General features: G+C 44.0%; 1 protein-coding gene and 1 long non-coding RNA gene across 2 annotated transcripts in view; one reads left to right on the forward strand and one right to left on the reverse strand.

Moving 5' to 3' along the window:
* Positions 1–3,219: 3,219 nt before the first annotated feature.
* On the forward strand, positions 3,220–12,610 carry LOC128327332 (uncharacterized). The gene is made up of 4 exons (XR_008308599.1): positions 3,220–3,307; positions 4,265–4,319; positions 10,982–11,132; positions 12,204–12,610. It is a non-coding gene; the product is annotated as an uncharacterized LOC128327332 (long non-coding RNA).
* ANO2 (anoctamin 2) overlaps positions 3,621–18,994 on the reverse strand; it is a 277,547-nt gene continuing 262,173 nt past the window's right edge. The window contains exons 22-23 of the mRNA XM_053256041.1: positions 8,218–8,323; positions 3,621–7,081 (exon numbers count right to left, since the gene is read on the reverse strand). Coding sequence (XP_053112016.1) covers positions 6,803–7,081; positions 8,218–8,323 — 385 coding nt within the window. The 3' untranslated portion in view covers positions 3,621–6,802. The remainder of the gene's footprint in view (positions 7,082–8,217; positions 8,324–18,994) is intronic.

Raw genomic sequence — 18,994 nt, forward strand, 5'->3', positions numbered from 1 at the left:
GTAGTCTTACACATTTCAGGCTGATAAGGAAGGATTAGATAAGCCTTGCACTGTGAGAAAAAGATAAGCTGAACAATGGAAGAGGGGGAAAGGGACAATCAACAGATCTCTGATTACAATCGTTTAGGGGCAGCTTTCGTAGGCAGCCAGAGGTGGGGGTTGGGGGAAGAGTCATGTGGGAATGATAATCTTTAGGGACTGCATACTAAAGGCTAAGAACCATGCAGACAGAATTTTCATGAAACAACTGTCGGGATCAAGATAAAAATAGAAAGTGTACCACAGAGGCAGACAGGGGAGCTGTCAATCAAGGCTGATACCCCAGTAACTCCACGGAGGCTGCCAGTTACCTTGCTCTGTTCCCAGACGCTGCTGAGCTGAGGGGAGATATGCAAGACTCCAGAGACTCTTCAGTAGGCTAACATACATTAGCATTCACAGAACAAGGACGAAACCCTAGATGCAATTTAACCACAACCACCTGCGCATTTCCTTTTTTCAGTTGCTCAACTTTCTCATATTCTGTAGAACAATGGAAGCTGTATACAATGAAGATACATTAAACATCATGAAAGCTTTTCTTCAGGGTGCTTTGAATGATCTGTGTATAAATGAGAATGCAACTGGCCCAGACTTTCAGAGATGTCAGTGGTTTTAATGGCTCTATTTGTGCACATTATGGGCCATTTCTGATGTTACTCAGATGCAAAAGATCTGTTTTCTCAGATGCCAGTGTGACTTAATTAAGACTGGACATTTGGGGATTAACGTGAATTCACTGGTAAATGCACAGAATGGCAGCTTCTAAATTACACATTCATCAGCTTAAACTTCCATTTGTCCTTGAATCAGAACTTGAACCTTCATTTGGTTGGTCAAGGCTGAAGCAATTCTCATCAAGTCTCTAAAGAGAGTTAGGACTCAACCAGCCTGTCACATGCTACTAAGTCGTACACAGACTTCTTCTCAAGATCATTCAAGGGGCAGTTTGGACTGGCGGGGGGAAATGGCCTATTTAGAATATCATCTCTGTTTTACAGGCAGGAAGCAGAAGCTGTGATGTGGCCAAAGGCACCAAATGAATCTCAGGATCTTTAGGTACCTGTCAGTGAGACTCCCTCAGCAGAACTCTTAGATGAGGTTCCAAGTTCTCTCCCTGGTTTCTCCAAGATAGGGTTGAGAGAAATTCCTGCCTGCAACCTTGGAGAAGCCGCTGCCAGTCTGTGAAGACAATACTGAGCTAGATAGACCAATGGTCTGACTTGCTTTTAGCAGAGTGCTCTTAATTCTTCTTTTGGAAGGACAGACTATTGCCATTGAGAGATGCTGAGAGATATTGAGACCTATTTGAGGTAATTGGGCCCCTGTTTCTCTGATCGGAGTGGTAACTCCCATGGGCTTAGGCTTGGTAAAGGTAAAATTGTGTCATCAAGTTGGTGTTGACTCCTGGTGCCCACAGAGCCCTGTGGTTGTCTTTGGTAGAGTAGAGGAGGGGTTTACCATTGCCTCCTCCTGCTAAGTATGAGATGATGCCTTTCAGCCTCTTCTTATATCACTGCTGCCTGATATAGGTGCTTCCCATAGTCTGGGAAACATACCAGCAGGGATTCGAACCAGCAACCTCTGGCTTGCTAGTCAAATCATTTCCCCGCTGCGCCGTTAGGTGGCTTTAGGCTTGTTACCTGGTACCTTCCCCTTTTGGGGGTGACCAGAATGACCCTCAATTGGGCCACGGCAAGGAAGCACAAGGATGCTGTAGTGATAGAGACTAACCTGGCTGTCTCCTCATTATTTGCACTAGGAATTACTAAATAAAGGCATAACTTGTTAAAAGAGAACTTTGTATTTTTTTAATCTGTAAAAGTGTTCATTAGATGCATTCAGATAAAAGTCTAAGTAGTAACTTTCTCAATAAAATACACTTATGCATAGCAACATCTTAATTTACAGTAGATAAACAGCAGCAGGTAATGAGTGTGACTCAGCCAAAATTAAGCACCTTTTAAATCCTGTTGATTTCAATGGAAGGGAATTAAGTACAGGTGAAATTCGGAAAATTAGAATATCGTGCAAAAGTCCATTAATTTCAGTAATGCAAATTAAAAGGTGAAACTGATATATGAGACAGACGCATTACATGCAAAGCGAGATAAGTCAAGCCTTAATTTGTTATAATTGTGATGATCATGGCGTACAGCTCATGAAAACCCCAAATCCACAATCTCAGAAAATTAGAATATTACATGGATCCAAGAAGACAAAGATTGAAGAATAGAACAATATCGGACCTCTGAAAAGTATAAGCATGCATATGTATTCAGTACTTGGTTTGGGCCCCTTTTGCAGCAATTACTGCCTCAATGCGGCGTGGCATGGATGCTATCAGCCTGTGGCACTGATGAGGTATTATGGAAGACCAGGATGCTTCATTAGCGGCCTTCAGCAATTCTGCATTGTTTGGTCTCATGTCTCTCATCCTTCTCTCGGCAATGCCCCATAGATTCTCTATGGGGTCAGGTCAGGTGAATTTGCTGGCCAATCAAGCACAGTACACTGTATACTTTTCAGAGGTCCGATATTGTTCTATTCTTCAATCCTTGTCTTCTTGGTTCCATGTAATATTCTAATTTTCTGAGATTGTGGATTTGGGGTTTTCATGAGCTGTATGCCATGATCATCACAATTATAACAAATTAAGGCTTGACTTATCTCGCTTTGCATGTAATGCGTCTGTCTCATATATCAGTTTCACCTTTTAATTTGCATTACTGAAATTAATGGACTTTTGCACGATATTCTAATTTTCCGAGTTTCACCTGTATATGCTTATATCCCCTTCAGTGAAACCAGTAGATCCTAAAAGGGTTAACTTCATCTGAAGCATGCCTTTAAAAAAAAGTGTAACAGGTAGGCTTTTATGGCTTATTTATAGATTTCAATATGCCATTTGCAGTTAAGTAACTGAAATGGAAATTTTCATAATTGCTGCTGGTATAAAGGCTGTTTTCGTACCCAAAATGAGTGTTCATGTACAAAGGACACATGCATGGTGTCATTTAGGTCAGGCAGATCCTTGTTTCTAAACTGAAGTTTTTTCTTTTGGGGATGCTGATCTATTCTCTGTTGTAATTTGTGTAGATTTTGAGCTAAAACCCATGATTATCATTATTGTTTTATTTATAGTGCACATGGAACATAGTTTCACCAACAATAATTAAACAGGAACCTGCACCGAGGAAGAAATGAAAACTGGGGAAGACTACAGAGGAGGGGAAAGACTTCAGAGGGAGAGGGCAAAGAGACAAAGGTAGCCAAAGAGGAAAAAGAGTTGCTATTTAGACTAGCCACCTACCTGTACTTAAAGGGTACTGGGAGACATTCAGAGCAAGGATGCACCAGTGCAATAACAGAGTGGCCTGATAGAACTTCCCAACTAACTACACTGGTGCAGCAGGGAAGCAGCCATTTTTTTACACCCTCCCTTTCCCCAGGAAGCCATCTGTGCCACCCAAAAATATGTCCCCAAGGGTTGTACAATACTCAGGTACATATTTTCAGGTGGTCCAGATTGCTTCCTGGGGAAGAGGAAGGTGTCAAAAATTGCCATCTCCCTGCTGCAGTGAGTTGGAAAGTTCTGTTGGGCTACTCTCTTGCTGTACTGGTGCTTCCTTGCTCTGTATGTCAATCACTGATACAGCAGGAGAGGTTGCCACTAGTGCTCCACTTCCCCGCGGCTCCTTCCAGGTTCCATTGCTCTCTCTTCTCTTCTCTTCTCTTCTCCTCTCCTCTCCTCTCCTCTCTTCTCTTCAATTCCATCTGAGGTGCAGAATCATTAACATCCCACTTCATTAGATGTGGCAGGTGAGCAATAAGACCAGGTCAGAACATGGTTACAGCACTGTGGTGGCAACCTCTTCCATTACATTAGCACTGCTAAAAGGACAGGTAGGCTGCCTGGGTTGCAAGATGGCAATCCTAATTTATACATGTTGGTGCACTTCCTAAATGGTGCTAGGCGCATGCATTTTTGTATGTCGGAATTGGTACAAATTGTAACCTATGGACTTGCAGCTCCAAGGGAGGAAGATTGAGCTCTGGGGGGAAAACCACACTAATTTCTCTATGTGTCAGATGTGTCTTTTTACTCTTTGTCTGTAAGTACATTTAATGAAACTTCTGCCAAGCAAAAAGTAACATTACCAAAGGTCAGAGTGCTCAGTAACCATAAATATTTGTTCTTGCTTGTTGTTGCTTTCATTTCCAGATGTTCTGGAGAGGGGGAAAACTATCTGATGAGGAGACAGAAGTCCCACCAAGAGGTATTGTGATTCAACAGTATTGCCATTCTAGCGTACATCTCATATACATTTGGTATGTTCTTTGGACATACCAACACTATAAGGCTACAGAAGTTTTATACCAGTTTAACTGTCATGGCTTTCCTCAAAAACCCTTTCTTTGGGGGAACCTTCCAAGAACTTTCTGTTACAGATTCCCACCTATGCTCCCTGCTCGAACTACAATTGCCAGAATTCACTGAGGAGAAGGAAACCATTTTATATCTGTATTGTAGGTGTGCCGTGCCCTGAAAATTCCCAGCCTCAAAAATTAGGTGACTTGAGGCACAGGTGAGTTTCAGCCCTATTTTTACTGGCCTGCTACTGTGGCTTTAACAGCAGCCCAGCACTCAGAAGATTTTCTGTCATGGAGGTAAAGTGATGAGGAAGGCTTTGCCTACAAGCATTCTGTATCTGCAAAGTTGCAGAGGTGTTGCCTGAGCAAAGGGGATCAGATTCTAAAATGCATGGAATGCATTTCATCAGGTGAATGATGGCTTTAGGCCTTGATGTTCTCTGGAGAATATGTATTTGTCTGCTGCAGCAAAAAGCATCAAGAATCCTCTGGAGCTGTAAAAACGAACAGATGTTCGTGGTCAGAACACATGTTGTCAGAGATGTTTACATAGCTATATCTACACACACAGAGGGTACAAAGAAAAAAGCAGTGGGGTCACAAAGCTATGAAAACCTTATTCTATCTCTTGAATTTTGTTGTCTTTTGAGCTGCAAATAGCCATTTCAGGGCAAATAGCTGCTTCGGTGTGTGTGTGTGTGTGTGTGTGTGTGTTAAATTTTAAACAGGAAAATTGTTAACCCCTCTCGTCATTCACAGTGGTCCTGAGTCAGAATGGGATCCCCTGTGACTGGTTTTTGTTTTGTTTTTTAACACCAAAGGGACACTTCTGGCTTACTTTTTTTGCCAAGTCCAGCAATGAAAGATGGGCATAATGAACAGTCTGGCACACAGAGAGTATGCTAACACAGCCAATCTTAGCTTCCTGTCAAGTATGTCTTATGTTACATGGTTTCAAACTTGTGTTTGCCACATTCACATTGCATGTTTAGATCTGCACATGAAACATCTGAGGTGTAAACTGGAAAGAAGTGTAATGCAGAGAGTAGATCTATGAATGGAAGAGGGGTAAAGAATCCCATTTTACATTCTTTAGTACATTTCAGGCCCACTTATATTCACTGCTTCACTTGGTGGATGTATCTATATTAATACTTTAAACTGGTTTAAAAGTAGTTCCTCTGTATGGAATCCTGAGAATTGTCTTTGTTGTGTGAGTGGAGCTAGGGATCTTTAGAACAGAAGTCTCAATATCTCATCAAAATACAATTCCCAGAGTTTGCGGAAAGCCACAACACAGTTAAACTGATATAAAATTATGTACATTTATTGCACAAATATATTCTGAGTGTGTTACAGGTTGAATAGCTAATAAATGGGAGCTACAGCAAACTGCACAGCCCACATCACCATCCCATTGGTGAAACTGTGGCAGTATTTCAGTGATTTTTAGAGGTGGGAGAGCAGCCAGTTACTATGTTTACCCCAACAAAATGATGCTACATGATTATGTAGTGACTCTAATGACGGCTTGGTGTAAAAGGATGGCAACCCCCAGTACACATGCCTTTTTTACCCAAGACCCTCATCAGAGTGATTCTAGGTCATCATTAGAGGAGGACTGCAACTCACTGGAAGAGCATTTGCTTTGCCCCAGGTTAAATCCCTGACATCTCCAGATAGGGCTGTGAAATACCCATCTGAAACTCCGGGAAACTCTTGCCAGTAGTGTAGAAAATACTGAGCAAGATGGACCAAAGGCCTGACTTAGTATAGGTTCTTATGTATACATGTAGCATCATTCTAGTGGGTTTTGGGATTATTATTTTTTTAAGGTGGCCACCGGGGGGCGGGAGGGGGGAAGATGGCTGTAGCCATGGTGAGTTTAATTTCCACCCTGAATTTCACTCCCCTGAGAACTGAAGGAGGTTCACCTGTCCCTCAGATTATGAGGCAAAAGTACACAGCTGAGAACTCTTGCCTCAGGTCTTGACAAAACTTTGAGAAAAAATTAACTACTGGTTTTACAAAAGTTTCTGAAAGTCAATATAATCCCTCCACCAGATCTATATCCACCTCTGCTCCTCTCTCTCCTTACTCCTTCTAGATCATATCATACAGTAGATACTTGAGTATTGCATATGCTTCATAAGGGCAGTTTTTCATCTTAGGGCATATATCACAAACTCACATCTGCGTTACACCAGTTTAACAGTCATGTCTTGCCCTCCAATAGAATTCTGGGGACCACAGCTTGGTGAGCATGCTGTGAATCTTCTGCTAAGACTCCTAGTCCCCTTACCATACTATAGTTCTCAGAGTTCCCTAGGAAGAAAAAAATGAGTATTAAATCATTTCAAGTCTGTGATACAGATGTGCCTTTTGGGGATCAAACATCAGTGTGTTGTGAGCTAAAGGATGTAAAGCTGCCTCGGCTTCGGTTAAACTGGGAGAAACTTGCTGCCCGAATTCTTCTTCCTCTTGTTTCACTCCTGCTCTTTTGCTTGTCCCTCATGATAAACTTTTCTATCAGTTTTAGTTTCTCATGCTCTTTCTTCAAGAAGAAATCAACCAGCACACTTTTCTCCTGCTTGATCTGCTCACTGATGTCCTTGGGGATGTCTGGAATCATCCAGTCAACAAGCACGCTGAGGAACATTACCAAGTTCTGTCACATAAACAAACAAAGAAGAAGATGCATAACTCATGGCAATGAGAAGAGTCATAATATGCCCATTGTACAGATGCATAAAATCCCCCCGGAGAAATACTAGCCTTATCAAATATTGGGCCTTGACCCAATATTCCTCAAACTTCTTCCCTGAGGAGAAACCTCTAAATTTCCTTCCAATTTCCTTTTAGGCAAAATTCAGTGTTAATTTGGTGAAGTACATGACATCGTAAGAAATTCTGCTAATATCACAATTCCAAATTTCTTCCAAGAAGGAAAGTCCAAATTGACTTCAAATTTTCATTTTAAGTAAAATTAAGTAAAAACTAACTGCAAATCACGTCTTAACCTACAATTCACCAGAGTTTTCCCCGGATAGTCCCAGTTACATGAGCAGTAAGTCATTTATGGTGTGCAGACACACTTATAATGGAATTTTATATCATATCATATCATATCATAATAAATATTATATTAACATGTGAAATTGCCTTGTACTGAAACTGACCATCGGTCTATCTAACCAGTATTGGCTACTTTCCAAGGTCTCCAACACCTGTTGAGACCATCAAAAAAGAATTACATACCTACAAGAGGGGGGACTTTTTAATCCAGAAGCTGTAGCAAAAGGCAAGCAATGAGGCTTGCCTTCTGCTGCAGCATCTGGTTTAACCCTCTTTTTTCTGTAGGCTCCTTGCAGCTGACAACAGGTGCAGGAGATTGTGTATATGTAGTTCTTTGGCAGGACCATGGCTGCATCCATCAAAAGAATTACAATTCCCACAATCCACTATGCTGACAGGGATCTTAAAGATGGTAAAGCAGGGGGAGTCCCCTTTAAACAGAAGCCACAGCAAGTAACCGGGCAGTTGGCTCCCGCCTCCAAAAGAGGACATTGTGCTGTTGTCCTCATGAACATGTAATGGAGGGGAAGGAAGAGAGGAGAGGACAGGGGGATTGAAATAAGCCAATAGCCTTAATCTTACAGCAAGGGTGAGGGATCTCACAACAAGGGCTGGGGACTCTTTGAAAATCAACAGCTAAATATAATGATAAACATGTATTGCAGCCAGGCAGCAATGGATATATTATAATATAATACATGAAAGTATTATAAAACAGGGAAGATTTACCTGAAAAATAATGACAAATGCCAAACGGGCAGATAAAACAGACCAGTATTGCTTAGAAAATTCATATTGGTTTTCGGACCATGGTGGTTCTCTATAATCTTTGAACCTGTAAAATGAAATCGAGTAATAAATGTACATTTGATATGGCATCCACTTTGCATTATTTAGATCCGAAGGAACGTTCAGTTTTCTGGCCTGGATAGTTCTCCAGCCATTATATAATTAGCATAATTAAATTCATTTTTTCACAACAGTACCTGTTTTCTGATTACATGTCAAGTCTTTTTAAAAAATATATAATTCTGAATACCTTGACTATAAATTTGACTTAACAACCACAACCACGTGCTTAGGCAATCAAATTGATCCAATTAAATTTTTTGATTGGCTGTTACCCTAATTTATCAAGCAGATTTTGAAAAAGTTTATTTTCAAATATTGTAAGTAGCAAAACATTGTAAGTAGCAATTACCATCTAAGAAGAGGAACACCAGGTTACTGACCTGTAATTGGGGTTCTTCTGGTTGTCACCTGTCCTTTCACACAGATGGGCTTCATGCTTGCATGAAGGGTAGCTTAGGAACCCTCTAAGCTTTTCTCTCCACATTAAGGGTGTGGCCCCTCCCACTACAGTCCCTGGTCATCTTCTCCACACTGTTCTCCTCAGTTCTTGAGTCTGCTGCTACAGAGCTCTGCAACAGGGAGGATGGGCGGGTGTGTGAATGGGCAGATGACCACCATACGAACACCAATTACAGGTAAGTAACCTGATGTTATTCTGATTGGTCTCTATCCATCACATAGATGGGTGCATCACAAGCTCTTCTCATCATTGGAGGAAGGAAGCAGAGCCCAAAAAGTCCAAGAAACAGGAGTAGCAGCCACAGCCTTCAATGGAATAAATATTGCAAGACTGACTTCCCAAAAGCTGTATCCTTTCTCTCGCTGGCATCTAGAGGGTAGTGTCTGATGAAGGACGTTGGGGTAGCCCACATTGCAGTCAGAGGTGCTCTTACCCCTGGACTCTGGGGCCCAGGTCCAGGGCCTCGACACCTCCCAGAGGCCCCAAATACTGTTTGTCTCAGATGGTGCAGTCACCGCGCTGCCGGCCTGCACTACATAGCTGAGTGTGATTGTTGTTGGAAATTCTCTGTGGTGAGAGAATCCCTTTCTCATTATAGCAGAGTGCACAGAGGCACAACACAGCAGATTTAGTTAGGCATGCGTGTATGCTGAGAGTAAAGTAATTTGGAGCCAATTCATAGTTTCAGATCAATATATAAGGCATTTATTAAGGAACTCCATTCTAGATAGGAAAGTGAGGAGTTAGGATCTCTAATCTATCTATCTAGCTGGATGCAGATGGATTCTGCATCTTCTCTGCACACATGGTGCAGGGAGAGAGGCTTGCCATGTTGCAAGGTAGAAGGGCAGGAAGGGAAGAGAGAGAGAGGAAGGAAGTTAATCCCTGAGATTAGCAATCTGCATATCCAAAGGGATAGTGTCAGAGCAGTGGAGAAGGGATGACCAATGTCTTGACCCTCTAGCCCTCTGACTCACTAGTCTGTCTTCCACTGTCTGAGACAAGAGACAGTGCAAAGTCCTTTAACTTCCAACAATTGTGACCTGTGCTGGGTGCTTTAGAGACAAAGGGGGAAGTGTGGGGGGAAAATATGTGGGATGGGAATATATTCTTGTGTGCTGAAATCTTTTTGCTAATGCACATTTACATAAATATACCTGTTTTATACACTTACATTCTTGTGAGTTCCATTGCTGTTTGTGCCCTCAAGAACCCATGTGTTAAAAATATTGCTTGTATCAGTCTGTGTGTGCGCGTGCGCGCGTGCATGTAGGGGGATAATACTTATCTGGAAGGAGGGGGCCCCTCCAAAGGCCTTTGGGTCTCCAAAATTACCTAGGTGCACCTCTGGTTGCAACCCAAGAATCAACTCCAGAGGTAGTTCTCAACTACAGCAACTGCTCTGGTTGAATGAGCCCTGATTGTTGTTGGGGAGGTCTAGGCCTGCTATCTGATAAGTCAGTTTAACAATCTGCATAATCCATGAGGAAATAGATTGTGCTGAAGCTTGGTGGTCCTTGTGAGGCTGTCCATATGTCACAAATAAGGTAGGCAATTGACTGAAGGACAATGTGGTTGAATGCAGAATGTGAAGGTTCTCCTTAGGCCCAGTGCATGTGTTCATCCTGTGAGGTCAGATTAGGAAAGAGTCCGGAAGGGAGATAAATTGAGAACTATGGAAGGTGGAGACCATCTTTGGGAGGAAAGAGATGTCTGGTCTAAGTGTGACCTTCTCTTTGTGGAACACTAAGTAAGGAGGGCCACAGTGCAATGTTTGCAGATCTCTAACCCTTCTGGTAGATGTTATGGCCACAACCAAGGCTGTCTTAAATGCTAGAAGACAGAGGTTGCAGGTTGCCATGGCTTCAAAGGATTTACCCATGAGTATAAACAAAACCTGGGTAGATCCCATGGAGGTGCTGTTGTTGGGACATCTTGGTGAAGGTGCTCCAAACCATTAAGAATTGTTTGACTTTGGGAATTGCAAATAGTGAGTTTGAGTATAGTGATGACTAAAAGGCTGTAATTGATACCAGATGTACCCTTATTGGTGCCACAGAGAGGTTTGTTTTCTTAAGATGTAGCAGATGATATCAGATGATCACTAGAGCAGCTGAGGTAGGCTCTGAGACTCCTGATCATAAGGCATATTGACAGAAATGTTTCTATTTTGCTTTGTAGGCTGCAATTGTGGAAGTCTTCCTGGATGCTGATAGTACTTCTTTCAGTTCCGATGGCCAGTCAGATGAATTCTCCATGCTGTGAGGCATAGGGTGGCGAAGTCTGGGTGAAGAATCCTGCCGTTGTTGTGACAGGAGTGCTGGATGGTAAGGTAAGCATAGAAATGTCTTCTGTGAAAGCTTTAGGAGTCGGGAAAACCAATGATGTGGCCACCAAGGTGTTATGAGGATGCAGTTCACCCTACCTAGTTCTATCTTCTGCAGTATGTGTGGAATCAGAGGGAATAGGTACATGAAGCTGGTCAACCACATGATAGTGAAAGTGTCTCCCTTGGAATTCTTCCCCATACCCATCCTGGTATAAAAGATTGGGCATTGGTAGTTCCTTCGCTGGCAAATAGGTCCACTCAAGGCTTCCCACAGACCTCAAAGATATCTTGTAGAATCATCGGGTGCCATCACCATTTGTGTCTGGGTTCTATTCCAATGGACCACTACTGTATTGTGCTGGCCTTGTATATGAATTGTAGAGAGCTGAATGCGATGGCAGAACAGCTAGTGCCAAATATTTAGGGGTTAGAGTAGGTAGGGTGCATGAGCCAATAAGTAAACACTTTGTCCGTTTACTTATGCCTTTGCAGTGGTATTGTCTGTCATAATCTGCACATGGCAGCCAGAAATGTCTGGTCGAAATCCTTTGAGAGCTTTGAATATCACTAAAAGTTCTACGTTATTTATGTGATATTTCACCTCCCTCTCTGACCAGTGTCCATTTAGGTGAAGATCCCAAAGTGGGCAACCCAGCCCTCTTCTGATGCCTCTATGGCAATGGAAGTGTGTGGACCGGGTCTGACAAAGGGTACAAATTGCCGGAGATTTGATTTGAGAGTGTAGCAGGTAAGAGTTTGTTGATCAGAATGAGGTACCCTGAGGATTTTGGTTTGGGGGTCTCTTTGAGGCTTGAAAACATCAAGGAATCACCTTTGTAGTGATTGAATGTGCAAGCAGGTAAGACTGTCATCATGGGCACCATGAGGCTAGCATGGGTTGTATTCTTTTTGCAGGGTGCTATGCTGTTCTCCAAAAAGTAGAGACAAGATTCATAATGTGGTCTATACGATCTGACAGTATGCACACCACCATCTCTTCGGAATGGAACACAATGCCCAGAAACCTTATTCTGTGTGTGGGCATCAACTGAGATTTCCTGTAATTCCTTTTAGGCCTAATTCTTCCAGAAGAGTTGAGTAGATGGACACAGGGCAGTTAAGATCCAGTCATCTAGGAAAGGAAAAATCTGGACATCTCTTTCCTACAAGTGATCTACCACCACAGCCATACACTTTGTGTCTACTCTCAGAGCAGAAGAGAGGCCGAAAGGCATTGCTTGGAATTGGAATGCAGGTGGTTGTATTTGAAAACACAGGAATTTTCTGTGCTGGGGTTGAATGGTGATGTGGTAATACACTTCCTCTAAATCTATGTAAGCAAACCACATTCTTCTTAAAAGGAGGAGTAGAATCTCTGATACTGTTAGCATGTGGAAGCATTTGTAGATGATGAAGGAATTTAGGTCTCGGAGATCCAAGATTGGGCACATCTGCCATCTCTTTTGGAGATTGTGAATTAGGGAGTGAAGCAGGGATGTGCACAAAACCTGGTTAGGCTTAGGGGTGTGCATGGAACTGGCTGGTCCGGTTCGGTTAGAGTCCGAACTTGACCCAAACCGGGCTGGGCCAGGTTGGTCCAGTACCCCCTTGGAACCCCCCCCCCCAATTCAGTTAGGACTGGCGGGGGTGTTGAGAGCTTTATTTTAATTTTATTTTTTAAAATTAATTTTTTTTAAACTCACCCCCTCTGGGGGAGTTGTCCAAAGCAGGCTCCCCCTCCAAGGAGGTTCCCCCTCCCCCTACCAGCCTCCCTTAGTCCAGAATTTGGCCATTCGGTTGTTCTTCAGCTGTTTTTCATCCTTTACCCCTGGTGCGCTCGCCAAATTTTGCTATACATTCAAATTCATTGGTTTCCCTCTGAAGCTCTCTGATGAAGAATGACAACTTTCAAGTCAGCAGCAGAATATCTTGGGAGATGAAAATGTCCCCCCACTGGTTACCGAATATCACCATTCCTGATGTCAGATTTGTGTCCTCTTTTGCTTAGAGACTGGCCTATTTATCCTATATAGACATTAGAAGAGCACTGTTGGCAGTGCTAGCATATAAACCAGTAGCAACCTGTACAAGTGGAGCAAGAGGGCAGTAAACGAGCCACTGGTGTGGCTTGTTCCCACTCACCTCTCCCTTCCCGGCTGCCTCATTCTGCCTTGCTTCCCCCACTGCCGTGTTAACCCCAGGTACATGGGTTATTCATTCACCTGGGTTGGGGAACCACACCACAAAGATGTATTTTTAAAATAATGAGGAATACATGTGACAACAATCCACAATTGCCACATATCTCCCCAGTAAGTGTAATGTTTACATTAGCTCTAACTGTTTAAGGTTGGGGGACTGCCTGTAAGCACAGACAGACCTATTACCAGTGTTCCCTTTAAGGCGTGTCCATGCGCTCACACAGTTTTTAATGTCCGCTCATTTTAGATCCTGCTCAGCTTGAATCAAGAAGGCCCACATGCGCACACTCTGCCTTGATAGTGCTGCCCAGAACAAACCTCATTCTGCACACAGATGAAAAACATTAGAGAGAACACTGCCTATTACTCAAGGCCTTACACGTGTCATTCTCTGGGATATTTTGATTATATTTTGGTGTGGTTTGAGTTGGGAGCTGTAAGTGGCAACCACTAGTGTTATCTCTCTTTATCTTCTGAGTCTCCAGTAGAATTATTTCATTCATATACAAATTTGTGTAGATTTTATTAATGAACTAGTGGTTTTGTAGCCCGTTGGTTAACGGGCGCTAGTGGAGCTCTGCGCTCCAGACGTTCGCCGCCATTCCCTCTCCCGCCACCCCCCAGCGCCCGGGGCTCCGGCCGGGCCCGCCACTCACCGCCGCCCGCGGCTCCAGCCGGGCCCGCCACCTACCGCCGCCCGCGGCTCCGGCTGGGCCCGCCACCCACCGCGGCTCCGGCCTGGCCCACCGCTGCCCGGGCCCACCGCCGCATTGTTTTGTTTGCCGCCTCGTCCGGCGACCATCCTGGGCAGCCAGAAGCGGCCGCCCCAAAGAAGCCGGGTAAGCGGCGGCACGGCCAGGCCTCGGCCATGGCTCTGCCGCCTCCTCGGCCGCGCCGCCTCCTCTGGCCGAGGCAGCGGCTTTGCCGCCGCCTCAGCCAGTGTCCCCCGCCGCCGCTTACCCGGCTTCTTCGGGGCGGCCGCTTCTGGCCGCCCAAGATGGCCGCCGGGTGCTGGCGGTCCTGCCTCCCTGGCTCCTTCTGGCCATGCGCTTCGCGCATGCCCAGAAGAGGCCAGGGAGGCACGGACACACGCTTGGTGTCCGTCCACGGACGGACACCAAGCCTTTTATTAGATAGGATTAACCAACTATTTATTTAAAATATTTATATCCTGTCTTTCAAGTATTATCAGGGCAGCTTATAGTGTACAATTAACATAAAAATTAAAATGGCATGTTAAAAATGTTAAACCTAATTATAAGTCAGAATTTTACAGTTTCCAGCTTCTCTTTGCACAGTGCTCTGGTGGTGGGAGAAGGTTTTCAAAGAAAAGCATGAGAGCCCTGATCTGTATTTAATACAACCCTTTAGGGACATTACTGACTGCAGTTCAAAGGAAAAACTAGGAGGGAATAGAGAGAAAATGGGGAAGTGTCTTAGGTTCAATGGCCAAACACATGCTTTGCATTGCAGAAAGTCCCAGGTCAAACCCAGTTGGAAGAAGCTCAGGTAGGAGAGCTGGGGAAAGAAAGACCACACTCTTGGGCCTGGAGTGTGTGCCTGATAGTTGTCTCTTTTGTTCTAATTAATTAATTAATTAATCTACTTATTTGTTTAGAAGAGTTTTATTCCATCTTATTGAGCCTAGCCTTAAGGTGGCTTATAATAAATCTGAGTGAAATAAAAAGTATGTTTTGCTCTGAAAAAATCATTATGGTTAATTCTATGCCAGAGCTTAGTGCTGCTGCAATGTTTATTTAGAACAAATGCCTGAGATTTCAGAGCAGTGCATAAAATGTTGCCCGGCCTATTCCAAGAATGTATCACTGGGGAGCACTGGCACTTTGTAATGGATTCCATTTAAGGTACCTTAATCGCTAATGAAGCCCGTAAGGGAAAAATTCAAACTGACTGTTGTAACTCACGGATCTGCAGAGGCCATTGATGTCTAATAAAAAGGGTCAGTATTCCCCACCCCCCGCAATTATTAAGGATATGCACAAAATGCAATTCAGACACCAAATCACAGCATATCCCTTTAACACAGAAGAGAGCAGGTCCACACCTGCTCCTCCACCGCTTGCCGCCACTTTCTTAATCACAGCACCCCCCAATCTATCATCACATGCTGGCAGTGCTATCCCCCAGCTGCCCCTGTGCTGAGGGAAGTGGCATTTGCATGGTGATGTGAATGGCCCATGCGCATGTGTGGAGGTAAAAAAAATGGCCTCTGCTCAGGCGCAGAGGCCCAAAGAAGGCCCAAATCGGGCCATCATTGGACCAGGAGACACTGGGGGAGACCGGCAGGGGTCGGGGGAGCCACTGCCACTCCCACCTCTGTGGCCGCTGCCACTCGTAAGTACACAGTTTCACTACTCCCCCCAATGCTTATGGAAGCCCTCCCTGCCCGTTTACTGGAAAAGGGGAATGCTAGCTTAGGAACCAATTTGACCTCAAACCAAACTGGCGGGTGTGTGTGTGTGTGTGCTCAAAGAGCTAAAACCAAGTTGGTCCGGTCTGGTCTGAATCCAGTTTGGATTTGAACTGAACTGGGAAAACTAGTTTTATGCACATCCCTACCTTACTTGCCATCATGTTTGCCCTACAATTTTAATTAATTAATTAATTAATTAATGGTTAGATTGATATACCACCTTTCACTAAAACAATCCCAAGGCGGTTCACAGAAAAATAAAAACAAGACTATAAAAATACACAATTAAAATATTGTTTATAAAGTATATATTTTATAAAAACATGAATCTAACTAAAGATTTAAAATACAAGCATAAAATAACCATACCAAATACAATATACAAAGAAGCAGCAGTAGAGACAATAATATAAAAGCCTGAGTAAAAAGCCAAGATTTAACATGCTTTCTAAAAACTGTGATGCTGAGGAGCGAATAGCCACCAGGAGAGCATTCCAGAGTCTGGCGGCAGCAACAGAGAAGGCCCTGTCCTGCATGCACGACAGCTGAGACTCCCTCATTGTTAGCACCCAGAGCAAAGCCCCCTCAGATGACCTGGTCAAGTGGGCAGCAACCCTTGGGAGCAGGCGGTCCCTCAGGTATTCAGGCCCCAAACCGCTAAGGGCTTTAAAGGTCAAAACCAGCACCTTCAGTTGACCCAGAAAGAAACTGGTAGCCGGTGCAGCTCTTTCAAAATGGGTGTGATGTAATCCAAGCAGGCAGCTCCAAATAAAATCCTAGCTGAAATAAGTTGTCATACTTAACTGTTCAAATGAAACTCAACAGTTGCAGTATATAAAATGACTGGTTGCTCACTATATGACACCTTAGTGTCCATGTGTGTGCATGCCCTTACTGAAGTCAAGTTGCATCTGTCCACATTCAGAGATTTGACTTCTAGAGATTTAGAGAAGAACACTTGAACCTTAAGAAGGCAACTATAAAATTACTCCTGAGGCAGAACAGGGAAAGTGATCTATAAAGACTAAGGACTAGAAAATAGTGAGAGGTCCTAGATCAGGGCTGCTCAACTTTGGCCCTCCTGCAGATGTTGGTGTACAATTCCCATAATCCCTGGCTATTAGCCACTGTGGCTAGGGATTATGGGAACTGAAGTCCAAAAACAGTTGGGGGGGGGGCGCGCTGAGCAGGCATGTCCTAGAGAGGAGATGCTGGTCTTGTGGTAGCAAGCATGACTTGTCCCCATAGCTAAGCAGAGTCTGCCCTGGTTGCATCTGAATGGGAGACTTGATGTGTGAGCACTGCAAGATATTCCCCTCAGGGGATGAAGCCGCTCTGGGAAGACCAGAAGGTTTCAAGTTCCCTCTCTGCTTCTCCAAGATAGGGCTGAGAGAGATTCCTGCCTGCAACCTTGGAGAAGCCACTGCCAGTCTGTGAAGACAATACTGAGCTAGATAGACCAATGGTCTGACTCAGTATATGGCTGTTTCCTATGTTCCTAGATAAATATGTATCCCTGGATAGTATATTATCTTCTCATGTTAGTTTCTTAACATTTAAAGAACTGTTATGTTTGTTTTCTAGGAAGTCAATATATGAGATAGGATAAAATAACTGGGCTTGTTGAGCCCCGAAAAAAAGCAGTTTTCAGAAAAAGAAATATAAATGGATTAAAAATGTGACTGTCAGGAGGCAGCCATGTATGCAGCTCTTATTTACTCAAATAAGAACATAAGAACAGCCCTGCTGGACCTCAAGGCCCATCTAGTCCAGCATCCTGTTTCACACAGTGGCCCACCAGATGTCGCTAGAAGCCACAGACAGGAGTTGAGGGCATGCCCTCTCTCCTGCAATTACTCCCCCACAACTGGTACTCAGAGGCATCCTGCCTTTGAGGCTGGAGGTGGCCCACAGCCCTCTGACTAGTAACCATTGATAGACCTCTCCTCCATGAAGTCATCCAAACACCTCTTAAAGCCATCCAGGTTGTTGGCTGTCACCACATCCTATGGCAGAGAGTTCCACAAGTGGATCACGCGTTGTGTGAAAAAGTACTTCCGTTTGTTGGTCCTAGACCTCCTGGCAATCAATTTCATGGAGTGACCCCTGGTGCTAATGTTGTGTGAGAGGGAAAAGAATTTCTCTCTCTCCACTTTCTCCACACCATGCATGATTTTAGAGACCTCTATCATGTCACCCCGCAGTCATCTTTTTTCTAAACTAAAAAGCCCCAGGTCTTGCCTCATAAGAAAGGTGCTCTAGGCCCCTGATCATCTTGGTTGCCCTCTTCTGTACCTTCTCCAGTTCAACAATGTCCTTTTTAAGATGTGGTGACCAGAATTGTACGCAGTACTCCAAGTGTGGTCGCACCATAGTTTTGTATAAGGGCATTATAATGTTAGCCGTTTTATTTTCAATCCCCTTCCTAATGATCCCTAGCATGGAATTGGCGTTTTTCACAGCTGCCGCACATTGAGTTGATACTTTCAATGAGCTGTCCACCACGACCCCAAGATCCCTCTCCTGGTCCATCACCGACAGCTCGGATCCCATCAGCATATACTTGAAGTTGGGGTATTTGGTCCCAATGTGCATCACTTTACACTTGCTAACATTGAACCTCATTTGCCATTTTGTCGCCCACTCCCCCAGTTTGGAGAGATCCTTTTGGAGCTCCTCACAATCCGTTTTGGATTTCACTACCTGGAAGAGTTTGGTATCATTTGCAAATTTGGCCACCTCGCTGCTTACCCCTGCTTCTAGATCATTTATGAATAAATTAAAAAGCACCGGTCCCAGTACAGATCCCTGGGGGACCCCACTTCTTACTTCCCTCCATCGTGAAAACTCTCCATTTATACCTACCCTCTGTATCCTGTGTTTCAACCAGTTAGCAATCCACACATGTACTTGTCCCCTTATCCTGTGACCGCTAAGTTTCCTCAGGAGTCTTTGATGAGGAACTTTGTCAAAAGCTTTTTGGAAGTCCAGGTAGACTATGTCAACTGGATCACTTTGATCCACACACTCGTTGACACCCTCAAAGAAGTCCAAAAGGTTGGTGAGGCAAGATTTACCTTTGCGGAAGCCATGCTGGCTCACTCCCAGCAGGGCCTGTTCTTCTAGGTGCTTTACAATTTTATCCTTGAGGATGCTTTCCATCAGTTTGCCTGGAACGGACGTTAGGCTAACTGGCCTGTAATTTCCCGGATCGCCCCTGGATCCCTTTT

This window comes from Hemicordylus capensis, chromosome 5 (assembly GCF_027244095.1).
Source record: "Hemicordylus capensis ecotype Gifberg chromosome 5, rHemCap1.1.pri, whole genome shotgun sequence".
Taxonomy (NCBI): Eukaryota; Metazoa; Chordata; class Lepidosauria; order Squamata; family Cordylidae; genus Hemicordylus; species Hemicordylus capensis.